We start from the raw sequence: 16,056 nt of genomic DNA, 5'->3' as shown, positions 1-16,056 counted from the left end.
CAATGTATAGAAAGATATTCAAATTGTGGATGAATTGGATCGACTGCAACAATCTATTATTCTTTACCCTTTTGTAATAACATCTCTTTGGGGGGGGGGGGTGACTATCATTGAGATTTAAAAAAAACCTCAGACAAAAACAATTGTCAATGTCAAGTATTCATACTCGCATACGGTATATACGTAAATTATAGATATAGCTCTAAGTGAAAATAAGAAACAGAATTTATCCACCTCGTACCTATGGCCCTGGGAAACGGGGGGTGCTGAAGCGCCCCCCAAAATCCTTGGGGGTGCATGCTGCGTGTATTATCCTCTATTTAGGTAGCACCCCAGGTATTCTGGAAGATGTGTAAAAATCGAAAAATGTTACCAAAATGACCTTCATTTTGTTGTGAATCCCTTTCCGTTTTTTTTTATATTTTGCTTTTCAAATTTCTCGGGACCAATTTGACCTCCATTTTGTTGTAAATGTATAATATAGTAAAAAAAAAAAACCTTTTTTTTTTGCTGTTCAAATTTACATCAGCACCCCCACCAAAAAAAAAATCATTCCCAGGGCCCTGCCTAGTACGCTACCTCCATTGTATTGTAACTTGCCAACATGGAAGAGTGCAAAAGCAGTAGACTCGGCGAGGGTCTGCTGGGAGTGGGGGGGGGGGGGGGGGGGCACGCCCCCCTCCCAGAGCTAGAGACATTGCAGATATTGAAATAAATCTTATTCATTTTAAAGCTCTTGATGATGATGTAAACCCCAATAATTAAGGACGTTTACATTTTCTGGCAAACATTTAAAGGAAATTAATTAGTGTTTATTTCAGTGGCGGATCCAGCTACCGCCAATATAGGGGGGGGGGGGGATATATCCATACGTACACATTTTCCCTGATCGGTCGCTCGCAAAGCTCATTTTAGTTGCTTTCTTTGAAGGGGTAGTCTTATAACTGTACTTCTTAGCTTTACTATACAAATTAAAACCCTAATTAGATAATGCGAGCGCGAAGCGCGAGCTCAAATTTTTAAAAATGTCATTGTGATCATTAACAAGATGTGAATATAACTAAATTACTATGGGCCTTAAGCGCGAGCTCATTTTTTTTTAAAACATACAAGCCTGATCGAAAGGGGATCTCTAGGACTGTTTTTATATTAAAGACGAAACACATTTAAAGAATCAAATAATGCGAGCGCTAAGTTTGCAGAAAACTTTTTTTTTAATTTTAATCTAAAAAGGGACAATTTAAAGATTAGGAATTTGTGAAAAGAATATCATTTCATTATTTTTAATCATCTAATGAGAGCGCGAAATTCGTTGATAATAAGGCCTTAAAGGAGAACTATATTGATTATGAATGTGGTCTTATTATATGTCAATGGAAAGGTAATGATGTGGAGATTATCAGTGGGTCATTCAAAAATAACGAAAATAATACATAAGGTGAAAATCGCCGATTAAAAAACGCTCAAAATGCCTCTCCGAAATATGCCTCGCATCGGTCTCTGAATTGACTTGAATTTGATGACGTCACTTTCTGTACGAGATGCGTGATTGGCTCTCCCCCGTGAAGCTCCACTTGCATGCAAAACCTGTTGCGAGGGTACGTTTTCTCCACACTGTCACTGAATACTTCGATCACGAAATGAAAGAAAACCCAGAATTTTATCTAGATTTGGATTTTCAAATTGATCAAAACGTACACTCGCAACAGATTTTGCATGCAAGTGGAGCTTCACGTGGGAGAGCCAATCACGCCTCTCGTACAGAAAGTGACGTCATAAAAAAATCCCCAATTTCGCGGACGTAATTCTGCGTGTTTGAAGCATTCAGAGAGAGAACTTTAAACTATCAATTAACTGAGTTCCATCGGTCTCCATGATAAATGATGTACACCATCGTGTTCTCCTTATTTTCTCCTTTGATTTGATATATGATTCTCAATTTTTACGATTTTCAATATATTTCTCCTTTAAAACTGGACACTAAGCTTTTTGTAGTTATGAATAGGTTGTATGGATTAATATATTTTTAACAAAATAATGCTAGCGCAAAGCGTAAGTCAATTTTTTTGATTAACTGTCGTGCAAAGGGAATTCTAAGTTGGTTGTTAGAATTCAGACAGAATTCAGACAGAAGTATATAGGCCTACAAACCCCACTAGTGAAAATGCAAGAGCGCAGCGCCAGCTGATAAGTTTTGACAATCAGACCTGAAAAGAAATTTTGATAAATACACGAAAGGAATTTTTACTTCACAATTTAGATTTTTGATATCCAGAGCATATACGAGACATTTGACAGAGCACTTTAAAAGAAAATCAATTTGTAACCCCCCCCCCACATGGGGGAAAAATGAAAGCTCGATGTCCTAACTGAAATACATTTGAACTTTAACTGGCAAGAAACACATAAAGCTGAGGTGGAAAAACAGGGTTAGAGAAAGGGTGGGAGAAACAATGGAGATCTTCAATATTGTCATTTAACCATTTTTAAGCAAAATTCATATATAAATTTAGAAATAGAGCAAGAGTGAAGGAGTTTCTCTTTTGAGAAAAAAAAAGAATAAAAAGAAAAAAAAAACAAAGCTACCTTTCTTCCCTTTCCTCCCTTCCCTTTTCCTTTTCTCCTCTCTTTTTTCTTCTTTTTTTTTCTTTTTGGGGACGTTTTGGGGGGGGGGCGACCGCCCCCACCACCCCCCTGGCTATGCGCCTGAGTAAGGGTGAGTTGGATGGTAGAATTATAATATTGACCAGTAAAATTCAAAATTTCGGGGGCACATCGAGGGCTATATACGTGGATACATAATGTTTTTGATGGATATTTTATGCCTTTGATGTGATATTTGCAGTTAATACCATAGCATTGTGCAGCGAGCAAAGCAAGCGAGATAATGGTCCACAAACATCTTTTAAGGATGGTGTTATGGGAAAGACTTGAAAGCCTTTTAAAAAGTTGCTTAAGTCGTTTAAACTAATTATTTTCTATAGGGTACGAATAAATGCACGTATCAATAACGAAATGAAACTTCAGAAGAAAATCACGATCCAAAGTATATCTTATACGAGTTTGGGAGCATTATTGTCAATTGAATCGCGTATATGTTAGTAAAACCTGAAATTATATTTCGGCTATACTAGATTTATTAAAAAGCGGTAGCCTTGTTAGGAGAGTAAAAGCGGTAGGTACTAGGTAGTGAATATGCGTGAAAAGTGGTAGACTACCGCCAAAAGCAGTAGAGCTGGCAACTATGGTACCTTTTACAGATGTATACTTTTACCCTGACTTTTACCTTTGAAAATAAATGTTGAATTGAATGGAATTGAATAAGAGGTGAAAAAGAATACAGAGTAGATCCACGGCCACATCGATGTAGTCTGCTGTGCAAACCCTTTACTCGAGTTAAGGATCTGAATGTGCAGCCTACTCATGCCTTGTGTACTGGATTCTTCTTCTTCTTCTTCTTTCCTTGGTTGGCAACCAGTCAGGATTGACTATTTTTGCCACAGCTTTTGTTCATTTTCAACAGCTTGTTATTCTTGTTATTTTTCTTTTCTTCTGTTTTCTTTTCTTTTCTTGTTATTTTTCTTTTTTTCTTTTTTCCTCTTATTTTTTATTTATTTTTTTCTCTTTTTTTCCTATTCTTTTTCTTTTCTTTTCTCTTTTTTCTTTTCATTTCTTTTTTTTTTTTTTCTTTTCTTTTGTTCTCTTCCCTGGAGGCCCTCATATGTGCTAGTCTTTGTGTGGAGACACACCTGTTAATCAAAGTTTCAATCGCGGTCTGTGCCTGCAGACCTTTGCTGCAGACTAACATCTACGGTACTGCGCGCGCTTATAAGATCTTTGGTGCTCGCTCCGGCGCGCGCGCGCGGCGGGCCGCATTAATTCTGCTGCAAAAAATATAAACACGAATCCTGCTACTGCTAGTGCTAGCTGCTCCGGAATCCAAGCCTTTCGGCATTACATTTTTTGGATATTATTTGTAGAGAAATGTCTATGGCCTTCATTAGGGTATGTGCGTGGAATAGCATTTGAAATGTTTTCAGTTTAACTGGATTATACCGTACATGGATCAAAATAAAGTGCAAAATAAGCTGTGCTGCATGCTGCATGGCCATGGGGACTTGTTTAGGTGCGGACCTTGACAGGTATCCAACCCCGGACTAGCGGCCTGGAGCGGCAGTACCTCTTCGCTGTTTCAGCCCGCCTGTGGCTGTGTTTTATTTTGAGGACGTGATCGTAAACACTGATGGTGGGATAGACGATTATAGACCCCAAACAGACTCACTCGGTTATAGAGTTCTGGAGTCCCAGTTGTAAAAAATTCAACAAATACTGGTTAGTGCTAGCCTTTGCTTTAGAATTGAAATGACAGGACTCCATGACCATGTCATGACCATGTCATATTTTTTAATATTTTGATATAGGGCCTATAGTCTTTTATAGACTCTATCTTCATCATATGATCATGGAGCCTTGAACCGCCTGCCATATATGTATAAGAGACTCACCAAAACAAGGTTGGATTTCCCTAGGAAATCCATCTTTTAAGATAAAAATCACGTAAATTTTTGTGATTTTCTTAATTTTTACACCTTTATATGCTATGCGTATGAAGGTTTCAAAAATTGGTTTAAAAAAAGGTTAAAAATTGAAGGTTTCTTACCAGACCGATCTCGTGTAGATCCCTTGATCCGTTTGTCAACAAAGCAAATACAATAGGTCTGACCCTTCAACCGCTTCGTTATGACGTACCTTCGATTAGCGATGCTACAAAATGCCGTTTTGAAGAACAATTTATAGATAAAAATTATTATTTAACAAATACTAAAATTTGATACGTGATTTATAAATATTTATTATTATTATAATAATTATTTATATTATAATCACGTATTAAATTTGTCATATAATAGATTTAGACCTGCCATATATTCTTTATTTTAATTGACCTACAGATCCCATGCTGCCGTAAATATTACATTCAGTGAATCAGTGTTTGCCAGGATGAATTATGCACGGACTTCCACAATATGTTGGCGGTACCACCGCAAGATGATGGCTGCGGTCGTCATCGTATCTGCACTTTATTTCTTTGTGTCCATTGCACTGACTAAAAAGGGCATACCCAATGAAGACGTACAGGGTTCGAATCTTGAGACATTCCATCGGAAAAAAGGAGTGCACGAGAGGGATGGAAAGCATCATCGTCATCAGGGAAAGAACCCTTCGAGGAAGATTCATAGGATACCCCACAATGCTCTGCCGGCGGAGGGCATCAAGGGCCTCGCCAAGGGAGCGCAGCAGGGTCAGGTGAAGCAGAAGGAGGAGGAATTTTCGAGCAGTTCTACCTCGAGCTCAGCCGATAGTCCAGGGCAGAAACAAAGCGATCCAAAGGTTGGTTCAGTCTGTGTTTTACAGTACTTACAGAATTTAAAATAAAGGACTTGTCACATTCATCTCTTGTTTAGCAAGCTGTTCACTGCAGGACTCCACACTAACCCTTTTTTTTACTGGTCCAACCTGTTCATGTGGGATCAGTAGATACCCAGTTGGTCCGAACCAAAAATTTACTGGTCCCCCTAAAATAAAGAAAAACATGAAAAAAAGACTTGAGTTTATTTTGCTGTCTTTTATTAGTTTTATTCCCTCCTCCCCCCAAAAAAATAAATTAAAAATTAAAAAACAGTACACCAACACACAACATTATTCATGTGAGCCATTTTTTATGACACCAGAGCCAGTTGTATATAATATACAAAGGAGGAGAAAATATCATTTTTATCAGTTTGATATATATTTTACTGGTCATGTTGGATCAGTAAATCTATCTATATATGAAAAGTTACTGGCCCGACACCAATTTTCACTGGTCTGAGACCGTCGGACCAGTGCCTGTGTTGTGCGCTGTATTCAGGCTGATTTTCATGCAGTCAGAAACAACATTTCATGATTTGTGAAAGTGACATATCTCTTTAGTACAGGTGTATGCATCCTTTATTATATCCTCTTTATTGTTTAAGTCTCTTTAAAATCTTATAAAGATTCCCTGAAGCTTGAAGAATGAATCCTTTTTGAAGCTCATTGAAGCTTAACTGGGGGAGTGCTTTCAATTGAGTTTATAAATGCATGGACGTACTACTCTGACAGAGTAGTAGGTCCGTGATAAATGTAAGAGTGACTCCAGTCCAAGATGCACTTACTTCAATATTTGAATGGAATAAGCTTGATAATTCAATTAGAACCGCTCCTTCTGTCATTTCATTTAAGAGAATGTTTAAAAGAACTTGTAATTTATAAATAACTTGCGGAACATCCACTGTTGTGCTTATTTTGTGTTAGCATGACCTTAATGATTTGGTGTATATTATCAGTATTTTCAAGATGTCCTTCTTAATTAATTTGATTTATTGATATTTTATTATACATCAAACGAGTGCCCGTCTGCGTTTTGTTTGCTGCTAAGTTTGTTAATGTTTCGTTTTACATTCAAATCCTAATGTGAATCTTAATGCTGTAACATTCTGTACACCGTATACGTTATGCATTTGGTAAATATGTTTATTGTTATTCAGGGCCCCATGGAAGACCACTACTTATTGGTGAATGGGCTACCCTGTCAAAATATCAGAAATAAATAAATAAATAAACTGGTAGTTCATTCAACTATATCAAGACAAATGAAATGATTTTCCAGTACATGATGGGGATTTCCTAAGTTTTTCATTCATTTTGAGCAGTTTTTGTTGGATCTTGGGGATATACGGTACATGTAATGTATTACACACAAGAAAACTCAATTTGGCCAAGAGATGGATCTTGGTTGGTCAAGCCAATTTAGCCAAGCAACGAGGCTAAAAATTATATGCCTTATATTTATAATTCAATAAGTACATGTACATGTATGTATGCAATAATTTCAATAATCAATGTCTTCATTTTTTTTCTTCAAAATCAAACATACATTTTTGTCATTAGCTGGAGCAGCTGAACACATTAATCTGTTATGTTACCATTCTGTATCTTGTTCACTGTGAACAGATATAGGTGTACATGTATGTTACAGTACAACATGTACATGTAATATCTTTACTTTATAATATATGATATGACAGAGGTAATATCTATAACTAAGTAGACTTTAATTCTAATTAAATGTTTAAATGAGTTCACTTTCTAGTTCAGTGCATTTAAATGCATGTACTAATATATATTCACATTGCCCTTCCCCCCCCAAAAAAAAAAATCAACAAATATCCAATATTGACTTTCAAGAGATAAAAAATTCCTCTAATCTCAACACCTTTAAGCCTTGGGGATTAGTCCTAGTATAATCCAACTGCTTCGTGTAATTTTAAAGGTGATTACTTTAATCCCATTAACTCTTTGATAACCAAGTTCATTTGTGAATGGAGTCTTCTAATGAGCTAGTGCTTAATATCGAAAGAGACTTTCTAGTTTCTCCATGTACTTTGTGGTTTTTGAGTGATGATCTTTATAGAATGAAAGGAGTATTGGAATGCTATTGCATCAGTAGGTGGTTTCAAACCGCCTCGATCACAAGAATCCCCGTTAAATTACGAGAACTTTTTTAGGCTGAAAAATACCCGTTAATTATTCCTGCATTCACACCGCCCTGAAACATACCCTTCGGGATAAGTTCCTGAAGTTACGAGCATGCGCAGTATGGTCTGATAAGCAGCAAGGCGCGAAATTCAAAATCACTAGCCCAGCAGCAACCCATGCACGGCGCCGCACCCAACGACACGCTGGGCTAAAAGTTCCCGTAATTTGCTTTCAGACCGCCAAAATACCCACGACCTTGGAAAAATCCCCGCGAAAGTTCTCGTAATTTCGCCAAGTACCTACTATTTATCGGGTATTTTCTTTCGGGGATATTACGCGTAGTTTGCTTTCACACCGCCAAAATACCTGGTATTTTCTGATCGGGGTAAATTTCCCGATCAGAGAATACCTGGAACTGGCGAACTTCGAGGCGGTCTGAAACCACCTTTTGAGGATTTGTGAATGTGAGATGTATTGATTATCTCTGCCTTTGAGTAAACAGTCACAAGAGGGTGGTTTGGTAGCCAGGTAAGGATTTTGAGAATCTCAGTACTACTACTATTAAGGACCATTGTAAAATAGGAGAATCAATCTAGTATGTGATATCAGTTGGATTCTCTTGCAATGGCTTCATTTAGGAGTGCAATAGGCACTAGGCCTGTAGCTCATATTTTTATCTTGTGTGAGAATAAAGAAATTATAAGAAAACCAGCAAGTTCCTGTTTTTACCAAATCTTATTAGATTGCTGACATTTAACATCTTAATTTTTAAAGGGTTTTAATTATTTATTTTTTAATTTTTACAATAGGGTGAAATGTATTAAATTTAAAGGTTTCTTTTTAGGTCAAAATTTTCATTAAAAAACCCAAACAAATTTTCACTCAGTGAATGACTTAAAGGGATGCTCCAGGCTTGAAATAGTATGATTTGAACAGATAAAGAAAAATCATACAGACAAAACACTGAAAATTTGATCAAAATGGACAAGCAATAACAAAGTTCTGGTATTTTAAAGATTTGCATTTCTAGGCATGTCGTCATGAATATTCAATGAACAAACTGATGATGCCATATCCCCACTTGTTCTTTTGTATTTTATATTATGAAATTAGGTACAGTGTATATTAATTTTTTTCCCCCAAGAATGAAAAAGATTGATTGACAACTGATGCAGTGCAATTTATTGATGCAAATTATTTCATAAGAAGGGAGATATCACATTCGCACAAGTATGAAAAAATCAAGCAATTATGATTTCTGTAATATGAGAAAAAGGAAAGTGGGGATGTGACATCATCTGCCCACCTAATGAATATTCATGATGACGTGCATATTAGCTTTTTTCACAATATATTGCTAAACCTTAAAATTCAATAAGTTTGCTATTTGTTATCAGATTTTGATGGAATTAAATGCGTTTTGCTCTGTGAATTTTGCTCTATTTATTTACTTATAAATATTTTCAGCCCGAAGTATCCGATTTTGTCCTGTACACCATGCTCTACCCCTCAATATGTTGACTCATTACCCCACAAAGTTTGTAAGATGTACCTGGTCCTGAAGAAATCTTTGAGGCCGTTCTCATTGCACTTTCTAACACTAGTAATACTGGAAACCGATTCAGGAAACCAGTTTCGAAGATTGCATTCCCACTTGATCACACGAAAGTGGTTTTCAAAATCACTTCACATAAAGCGAGCTTGTCATTATGGGAATGCTCTCAGCTGGGTGACATGTTTTGCACGAAATTCGAAACCGCAGCGTAGGCCTACCTACCATTCAGCAAATGTTGCCTCCCCCTCCCCTTAAGATGCTGTAAGAGGGACAGACATGCACCACCCGCACACTGCACCTAGCACACTGTATATAGTGCACCAAGAATACCACCACAGGATCACCACATCACCTGAAGCACTGGCAGCACCTGACACAGCACAACCCTCTCCAGGACAGCGTGTGTACACGCTTTTTGGGAGAGTACTTTTTCAAGGTTCAAGGCATTCTACACCTGTCGTGTGGAGTAGCGCGCTCAAAATGTGCGAAGATGGCTTCCCGAAGTATGGTTGTGTCCTCACTAAAACCAGTTTACCGAGGCAAAGCGATCTTGAAAACTACATCGCGAGGTGGTTTTCCGAACTGGTTTGGAAGATCGCTTCCAAGACCGCTTCAACCATTCTCACTACGCGTTAAACTAGTTTCCACTAAACTAGTTAATAATAATATTAATAACAGTATATTTAGCCACAGGGAAGCCACTTCAGTTCCGAAAACTGTTCTCCCAGCGGGCCCTGCTATTATTATTATTAGTTTTAGGAACGTAGTGAGAATGGCCTCTTTAGCACCCACTGCAGCAGGCAAAATTTGCAAGATAATTTGCAGATACAGCAGTTTCTATGATTTCAACTTTCCAACAAGCTACTTGTCTGTCATTGCCAAGATGCAATGTGTGTGTGTTTGTATTTTAGAATTGTTTACAAGTCATGTTTATATGTTGGATTGACTGATGGATCCTCAGCTGGGAGCCATGGATTTGTGCCATGTGTGAGGTCGGTCGAGGTTTTGAGATGTTACTTTCCTTTGTCAAGTTATAATGTTCTGACTAGTATCAATTGGAACAGAAAAAAAATACATGCTTAAAACCAAGTGATGCAAGTCTCAACACCAGCTCCAGTTTTGGATGGTGTTTACAACATGTATATTGCCCCCAAACCAACACCTGCTTTTAACACTGAACTTGGCATGTTCACAATGTCAAAGGTAAAATGTGAATTGGGAGTATAACATTTCCTTTTAGTAAAAAGCTATTTATACATTTCTATTAAATTATAAATGATTCCTTCATGTTTCATTCTTCTAGGCAAACAAACCAAGTAAGAGGTTTCCTCAGGCCATCATCATCGGTGTGAAGAAAGGTGGAACGAGGGCGCTCCTTAATTTTATTTCCTTGCATCCTGACGTAGCAGCAGCTACAAGGGAGATGCACTTCTTTGATCGATACTATGATAAAGGGCTTGAATGGTACAGGTAAGAATCATAGAATTCTTTGAGATTGAGATTGAAATTGAGAGAGAGAGAGAGAGAGACAGAGACAGACAGACAGACAGACAGTGAGAGAGATAGAGAGAAGAGGATGGGGGCATGGGATGGTTAACAACTTTACATGTACATGTAGGTTTAAAGGGAATCCAACCCAAATAAAAACTTGTTTTTATAAGAAAAAGAAAAATCAGACAAGTTGATAGGTGAAAGTTTGAACAATATTGGACAAACAACAAGAAAGTTATGAATTTTTATAAGTTGTAAATATTGGTAATCACTTTTACCACATGGAGACTTCAAATTGGCTGCATATGGGATGTCATAGTGATGTAAGGCAAGGACTACTCTTCCATGTACTCCAATACATATTATGGCTAAAATGTCATTTTTCCCAAAAGTTTTATTTCAAATTATATTTTGCTTTCATGAGGACATAAAACAATATACTACCTGGGTTATATTTAGATTACTGCCCCAGGGGAATGGGTACTTGAGAGAAAACCACAAACCCCTGATAATGAAGTACATGACCTATGGGAAACTTGTCCTTGCCCCTTGTCATAATTTACTTACCCAGTTGCCAATTTGAAATCTACATACTATTAGTGATCTCAATTTTAAAGCAGCTATAACTTTCTTATTGCTTGTCCGATTTCTTTCAAACTTTCACCATTCTGTTTAATTTATTTTTCTCCTTCCCAACACAATATTTTATGGCCAAGGCTAGATTCCCCTTTAATATTAGGCAGAGGTCAAATTTGGCAGCTTACATGATTGTGATCAGTAGTTCATACTACCATACTATTCTTGCTATGATCTTTGGGCTATTTGATTGTAGTTTGTATCAAATGGGTGAAAATACCACATCCAAAATATTATCAGAAACTTTTTTAGAAATAGATAGCATCAGTAAATTGATGGTTTGTGGCTGAATTCATACTCAAGCACTTTTATAGAATTGTACAGTTCTACAGAAGAAAGATGACCACAGATGATGAACTACTTTTGATATTAAAGATCTCTTAAAATTAGATTATGGTTTATCAGATCATCCTAGATATTGTGTTTTCTTGCTCTACAGTATATAAGGCCTACTTTTTTTTTTACAGTCTACTAATAACGCAGCTTCCTTTATCTCTTTAAAAAGTAGATTATTGTTTATCAGATCATCCTAGAATGTTTTCTTGCTCTATATAGGCCTACTTTTTTTAATCAGATTTTTTTTACAGTCTACTAAATATGACGCAGCTTCCTTTATCTCTTAAAAAGTAGATTATGGTTTATCAGACCATCCTAGTATGTTTTCTCGCTCTACATATAGGCCTTCCTTCTTTTTAAATTCAAGATTTTTTTACAGTCTACTAATATGACGCAGCTTCCTTTAGTTCTTAAAAAGTAGATTATGGTTTATCAGATCATCCAGTGTTTCCACAGATTCAAAATAAATTTCCTGAAACTGAATCCAAAATTTATCAAAATTCATAGACATCTCCTGGAATTTTCAATTATAATTTAAAAAAAAATTAGGCAATAAAACAGTGAGCCGAAATTTGGTCCATGTGACCCAAATCAGGGAATAGGCCCTATAAGCGTATTTTTGTCCACGCCCTCTTTAAGAATAGGAACAAAGTTACAAAATGCGAGCGGAATTTTTTTTAGCTATGTGTCGAGGTAAAAAATTCTTTAAAAAATAACATGAATATTAAAAGTAGCTACAGTTAATTGTTGTTTAATTGTAATTTTTGGATTTCCCGGAATTTCCTGGAATTTTTTCATTTCCAAACCTTTCCCGGAAAAAGGTCAAAATTTCCTGAAATTTCCCGAATTTCGGGAAACACTGAGATCATGCTAGATATTGTGTTTTTTTGCTCTACAAGTATACAGGCCTACTTTTTTTTAAATCAGATTTTTTTAAAAGTGTACTAATTTGACGCAGCTTCCTTTATCTCTTAAAAAGTAGATTAAGGTTTATCAGATCATCCTAGAATGTTTTCTCTCTCTATATAGGCCTACTTCTTTTTAAAATCAGATTTTTTTAAAATACAGTCTTCTAAATTTGACGCAGCTTCCTTTACAGATACACTTACTCTAGAGTATTCTCTCAAGCATGCATGAAGCCTGCAATGTCAGGAAAGGTAGTTCAAAGCCAAGTGGACAAATACCTCACTTGTGAAAATAGGCAAAATGAATTCTGTAAATATCAGAAGTTGCTTTAAGTTTTGTACTGAATCATAGCTCAGCAAAATTACCTCAATGTTAGTTTAATGTAGGCCTACATTGAACAATTCTCAAAGGTGGTTCAAATGCATAAACAAACTTGACATCCTTTTATGCCATCTAATTTCATAATTTTCCAAAGAACAAACACATAGTTGCAAATTCGATACCATTATTACCAATGTGAAATAAATGGCATTGCCCTTTTTTGTATAACAACATCACACTTTTCCCCACCCCAAAACAGATAATTGAGTAAGACTTTCATACATGTTTTTTTCTCAAATTTTTTTATAAACAATAATTCAACATTTTACTGTTAAATTGTTTACCTACAACTACAACAGATGTAGCTCACTCGGGTTCTGTGTACATAATCCCTTTTTGTATTTCCCCAGGGTGTTTTTCATATGATTCACCCTCGCCAAAAGTCAAGTCTGAACTTCTGAAAAGATTCATAAAAAATACCAAGGTCGGGCTCTAATGAGATTTGCAGATTGGAATGGGCTGTGCATTTCAACTGTATAAAGTGTGTGGTTGGATGAGCATGGTTGATTTTATTCATCGTGGATAAATTTGAGTTATCAACTTGGTGGGTTGAATAGACATGCTTTTAGACTCGAGCATACCAGAGACGATGAAGTCGTGAGTTATGAGATGGGAAGATAACTATTTTATAAAATAAGTAGATGTGTCTCAATAATGTAACTTCTGGGCCGGTATTCTGAAAATCGTGTTAACTTTGGTGTTAAATATCGTGTTATCTCTCTGATTTAACACGCCCCTAACATACCCCCAAATCGGTATTCTGAAAACCGTGTTATCTGCGTGTTATCTCATTTCGTGTTATCTTCGGCTCCTCCCACTCTGCATCTATTTAATCCAATCAAATGCGCTGTTAAAGAAATAAATCGCGCACAATTTTCAGGGAAAAGGGGACTGCGCGCTCGGTTACACGAAGCTTGCATATTGTGACATCATTTTTGAAAGCGCATACAGCTAAATAAAAGTTAGAGCAAGAAAGAGACGTCGGGAGGGGTGATTGTGACAATTAAGAATGGATTATTTCAGACAGCATGGACAGGAGACAGAGGCCTCGATCGATTGTGGACCAGGCAGGGGACGATCGCCCCTAAAATATGGGGGCAAGCATAATTCATACATGCCCCCAATTATTTTAAGAACTTGAAAAAATAAATATGCAATGTAAATTTTGAAAAGCATGAAAAGCACTTTAGGAAAAATTAAACCTGACATAGAAATATCAACTTAACCTCTCCTTAACGCAGTGTTAAATGTTCGTGTTATCTTTGAACAAAATTTTAGCTAACACCATTTTCAGAATACCAAATTTCGTGTTATCTTCCTCCCTAACATCGCGTATGGGGGTTTGCGCGTTGCGCTCTGCGTATTTCATGACCATGCGCGGTGTTATCTCTTGGGCCACGTGTTTTTCATGCTAACACGATTTTCAGAATACCAATCGTGTTAGCTAACACCGTTTTTGTGCTAACACGGTTTTCAGAATACCGCCCCTGAAGGTTTGCATGGCGAAGAAGAATAGTGTAGTAGGTTTCATGGTACACCATGTATCTTTCTTGGGCAAGTGTTGGTCCTGGAAAGGACCACCCAATCTCGACGTTTCGACAAGTGTGTTCTTGTCGTCTTCAGGAGAATAGGTTTGTCTCAATAGTTTTGTCAAAAATAATTTCAGGATTCATGTGTTCTGTAGACTAGAGTAGAGTTCCTCAGAGTTCAGATACCCTGTAATCTAAAAATGTCAAGCAGAAGGATTGATGATTTGTCATTTCATATTTTCGTGGACTTACCTAGAACATTTCAGTACGTGGACAAAACGCTTAATTTTGAAATAAAACGCTTTCAAATTATATTTTGAAGAGTTAATGTGTGATTGAATGAAGTTGTTCATACCAATGATAGTACAATATCTAAATATATTTTAGACCACTTCTGTAAAAATAACAGTAATGATTTTGGCCTTTACACTAACTTTGAAAACTGTTAAGAATGCAGATATTGCAAGATAAAAAGAGAAGACACACAAAATTGCTGCAGATTTCTGTCAACTCTCATAGTATGCACGTACATGGGGTATTCTTGTGGCATTCAAATGGTGCGTTCTCATTCTCGAATCTGCTATTAAAGAAGATAACAAAAAGCTTCTTGAATGGCAGGGGAGTATTGAAAGTAGAAAACATTATAAAGGGTTAAATGGGTTCTCTCAGGAGTGTTACCTTGCTCTGGGAAGCTGAATGGACAAAAGGTGTCAAAATATTGAAGAAAGCTTCAAGTCAGAAATGTCTCAGGCAGGGACCCTTTTACATGTAGTTTCCTTTTGCAAATGTTTCATTTGTGAAAATGCACTCACAATTAATCCTGGCTCCCCATTTTACATCGCATGCGAAAGGTACCGGAGTAATATCGTCTTACCAGAGCAGAGGGAATAATCTCTGCTTTATTTTTATTATCTTGACTTTTTTATATAAACTGTATATTGTGAAAGGTTTTTGTTAAATGGTTAATTGATGAATTAATTATTTTATTAATCAATTAATTCATTTGTTTGTTCATTTGTTTGTTTGTTTATTTTGTTTGTTCATTTATTAGTTATTTGTCTAATTTCTTTGTTTATTTATATTTACATTTATGTTTATTTGTTTTATGTATTCATCCATCCATTCATTTTACATGTAGACCTTTTTTGTTATCGTTATTTGGAGGGGGGGGGGGATAATATCAAGTCAGCCTTGCATGAATTGTAACACCGAATTGCCAAATAAGTGAAACATTTTTCTTAGTTGAATCCTTCTTTGGAACTTGTACACAAGTTATTTCTTTTGTTGTACTGTTAAAGGCTACATGTTGGCCTATATTCTTGTGTTTACTTGCATTGTGTCAAGGATCAAACTCAAAGAAGAATGGTTATGAAAGTTTACATACATCTGTGAAATTCATTCAGATGTTTGTGCTGAATTTTCTTGTGCAAATCACAATCCATGTATGTTTGCATTCTGGTGCCATGTTTCTCCCGTCTTCACTTTTTCACCCTAGATGTTTCTCTGCAGGGAGCCCCATTCCAAATTTTTGGCAAATGTGCAAAGGGATCATTCTTGTTATCACAATATAGCATAAAAGCCTCACCTTTATTTCTCAATACATCTTCTTAACATGAACACATGTTGGTTCTTGTAGACCTACTGCATTAAAGTACATTAACA

The 16,056-nt window shown here is 36.4% G+C and overlaps 1 protein-coding gene across 1 annotated transcript; it reads left to right on the top strand.

Moving 5' to 3' along the window:
* Positions 1 to 3,903: 3,903 nt before the first annotated feature.
* On the top strand, positions 3,904 to 12,113 carry LOC129269624 (heparan sulfate glucosamine 3-O-sulfotransferase 3B1-like). Its single transcript, XM_054907134.2, has 3 exons — positions 3,904 to 4,005; positions 4,953 to 5,391; positions 10,419 to 12,113. Exons 2-3 carry the CDS (start codon positions 5,002 to 5,004, stop codon positions 10,587 to 10,589), a joined length of 561 nt encoding a protein of 186 aa, XP_054763109.2. The 5' UTR covers positions 3,904 to 4,005; positions 4,953 to 5,001; the 3' UTR covers positions 10,590 to 12,113.
* Positions 12,114 to 16,056: the final 3,943 nt, after the last annotated feature.

This window comes from Lytechinus pictus, chromosome 10 (genome assembly GCF_037042905.1).
Source record: "Lytechinus pictus isolate F3 Inbred chromosome 10, Lp3.0, whole genome shotgun sequence".
NCBI classification, from domain to species: Eukaryota; Metazoa; Echinodermata; class Echinoidea; order Temnopleuroida; family Toxopneustidae; genus Lytechinus; species Lytechinus pictus.
Note: the sequence above shows the minus strand (reverse complement) of the source record. Positions and strands in the feature narration are given on the sequence as shown.